Here is a 3019-nt window from a genome sequence, read left to right as displayed (position 1 = left end):
ATAAGAACATTTTAAAAATAAAAAACTCTATAGAGAAGTAGTAGTACAATATATAAATGTCGCACTCTCAAATTAGGCATTAAGCTTGGATAATGATAAACTGAAAATGAATAACCTTGATGATCATGTGTCAATTAGGCATTAATTTAGTTTGGATAATGATAAATTGATAATTAATAACCTTGAAGATCATGTGTCATAATATTCGATATAGTCTTAATAATTAGTAAAATTAAATTAGGAATGACTCTCGAGACTTCTCCTACTCTATAAGTAGAGACGCCATTTTACAAGTCTCTCACAAAAGCTAAAGCCATTACATTCTAATCTTCTCAGAAGGAATTAAGAAATTCAAATTTTCCTTCCAAAATGGCCACCATGATCAGCAAGAAACGCTCTGGCTCCTCCGACGACCTCCACCGGGACCCCTTCTCCGCCGCCAAGAAGCACCACCCCCTTTCCAAGCCCCCGCCGCCGCACGCAGAGGACCCCGCGGCTGCGCTGGCAGTCGCCCGCCACGAGTTCGGTGAGCACGGCGGCGTGAACATGTCGATCGAGGCCTCGGCCACCTTCACCGTGATGGAGCCGGAGACGATGCGCCGGATGTTCACGGGCGAGCTCGGCCCCGACCGCGACTTCTTCATCTACAGCCGCCACTTCAACCCCACCGTGCTCAACCTAGGCCGCCTCATGGCGGCCCTCGAGGGCACGGAGGCCGCCTACTGTACGGCCTCCGGCATGTCGGCAGTCTCCTCCGTGCTCCTCCAGCTGTGCAGCGCCGGAGGGCACGTGGTGGCGTCGCGCACACTGTACGGCGGGACCCACACGCTGCTTGCGCACTTCCTGCCGCGCACCTGCAACATAACGACGTCGTTTGTGGACATCCGTGACCATGAGGCGGTGCGGAGTGCCATGGTCCAGGGCAAGACTAATGTGCTCTACTTCGAGACCATGTCTAATCCTACGCTCACTGTCGCTAACGTGCCGGAGCTCTGCAGGATGGCGCATGATAAGGGGATCACCGTCGTCGTCGACAACACCTTCTCGCCCATGGTCGTCTCTCCGGCCAGGCTCGGCGCCGACGTCGTTGTGCACAGTATGTCTAAGTTCATTAGCGGTGGCGCCGATTTAATCGCGGGTACTTTTTTAAACCATTAATTGCGACTTCTATCTATAATTCTATTTCGATATAAATTCACAAAATTCTCACAATAATCGTCCCTTATATAGTACTCCGTATTATTGAAATCCTCTACTTACTAGTAGTAATTACTAATGTATTTTAAACACTTCTCGAAATATATATAATATAATTACACTATATTTATATAATATAGTTCATGTATATTCCATTTTTTTTGGTATATGCTAATACATGGCTATAGAATACCCACTCAGTTGCAGATAATATTGGATGTGACAGTTAACGTTTTATATGATTGGATACACTAACATCATTGTTAATAAGAATTGAACTAAAAATATCCGGACACCAGAAAAAGTATGATTCTTTATTTTTGTACTGTTTCATCACTCGTGATCCTGTGTTTTTTTTTGGCTTTGTAGGTCTCATCTCTGCTTTCTTGGTAAGTTAAGCTGTGATGTGTGGGATTTTTATTTGATAGTGGGAAAGCGTTTGTTTCAATTGATTGAATTGGATTATACCGAATAATAGGCACCATGTGACATGATGTCCTTGTTGGTTATTTGGCCCCATCAGATGAACAATAAAATAAAACAAGCAACTTAGAAGAGGTGCACCAATTTAATTTGTCCACAAATACAAATTGTGTGATCATGATATATTTAGTTTGATTCTCAAATTGTACGGAATTGAAACAGGCGCAGTGTGTGGGCCAGCCAGCTTAGTGAACTCAATGATGGACACTCACCAAGGGAGCTTGATGCTGCTGGGGCCGACGATGAACCCGAAAGTGGCGTTCGAGTTGGCGGGCAGGCTCCCACACCTAGGGCTGAGGATGAAGGAGCACTGCAACCGAGCCCTGGTGTACGCCATGAGGATGAAGAAGCTCGGGCTCAAGGTCATCTACCCTGGATTGGAGGACCACCCAGACCACGCCACCCTCAAGTCTATGGCGGTCAAGGAGTACGGGTACGGGGGGCTCCTTTGCGTGGACATGGAGACGGAGGAGAGGGCGAACCGGCTAATGAATCTGCTCCAGAACTGCAGCCAATTTGGGCTTATGGCGGTGAGTTTGGGATACTATGAGACCCTCATGTCGTGCTCGGGGAGCAGCACGAGCAGCGAGTTAAGCGAGGAGGAGAAGGAGCTGGCCGGGATCTCGCCCGGGCTAGTTAGGATGTCCATCGGGTTCAGCGGGACTTTGGAGCAGAAGTGGAGCCACTTCACCAAGGCGCTGTCGAGAATGCAGGATCCCACTTTATTCAATACTAAGATATGATATGGGGTAGTGTCATGGCTCGTGGGTATATCGTATATGTAACGTCAATGGCCGTATGAGTACTATTATGTAACTAGTACTACTTTTCTGGTTTATAAGAGTTCATCTTTGTGTCGTTTGCTTCCCGATTCTTAAATGAGAACCAAAGAACCTCAACTAATCTCACTTAACCAAAATATTTTATTCCATGAATAAAATTCGCCCTAATAGAGTTGTCAAATTAGCCGGGTCAGCCCAAGCCCGCCCACAACTGGGGCCCGACCGACCAGCAAAGTGGACTGGGCTGTGATTTTTTTATAAATTGGGACCCGGCCAACTAGCAAATTGGACTGGGCTGTGATTTTTTCTATAAATTGGGACCCGGCCCAGTCTTGGATCACCAACGAATGAGTCGGGCCGGACCGGGTTAGAATTGGTTGAGTTACACAGCAAATTAACTTTTCATATATTTTTCAAAAATGTTTTACGTATTTTTAAATGTTATTTTAGATATGTAAATTAAAAAATTTGTTTCATTTTTACTAGTATGATATTTTATATTTGCACTAGAATTCATATATATTTATTAATTAGATAATTTAGAATTATATATATGA

At 45.0% G+C, this 3019-nt stretch overlaps 1 protein-coding gene across 1 annotated transcript; it reads left to right on the top strand.

Annotated features, from left to right (window-relative positions):
• Positions 1–297: 297 nt before the first annotated feature.
• LOC125211874 (methionine gamma-lyase-like) lies at positions 298–2538 on the top strand. Its single transcript, XM_048111824.1, has 2 exons — positions 298–1138; positions 1843–2538. The coding sequence occupies exons 1-2, from the start codon at positions 370–372 to the stop codon at positions 2421–2423; spliced, it is 1350 nt and encodes a 449-aa protein (XP_047967781.1). The 5' UTR covers positions 298–369; the 3' UTR covers positions 2424–2538.
• Positions 2539–3019: the final 481 nt, after the last annotated feature.

Source organism: Salvia hispanica, chromosome 3 (assembly GCF_023119035.1).
Source record: "Salvia hispanica cultivar TCC Black 2014 chromosome 3, UniMelb_Shisp_WGS_1.0, whole genome shotgun sequence".
Taxonomy (NCBI): Eukaryota; Viridiplantae; Streptophyta; class Magnoliopsida; order Lamiales; family Lamiaceae; genus Salvia; species Salvia hispanica.
This window is presented reverse-complemented; position numbering and strand designations above follow the sequence as displayed.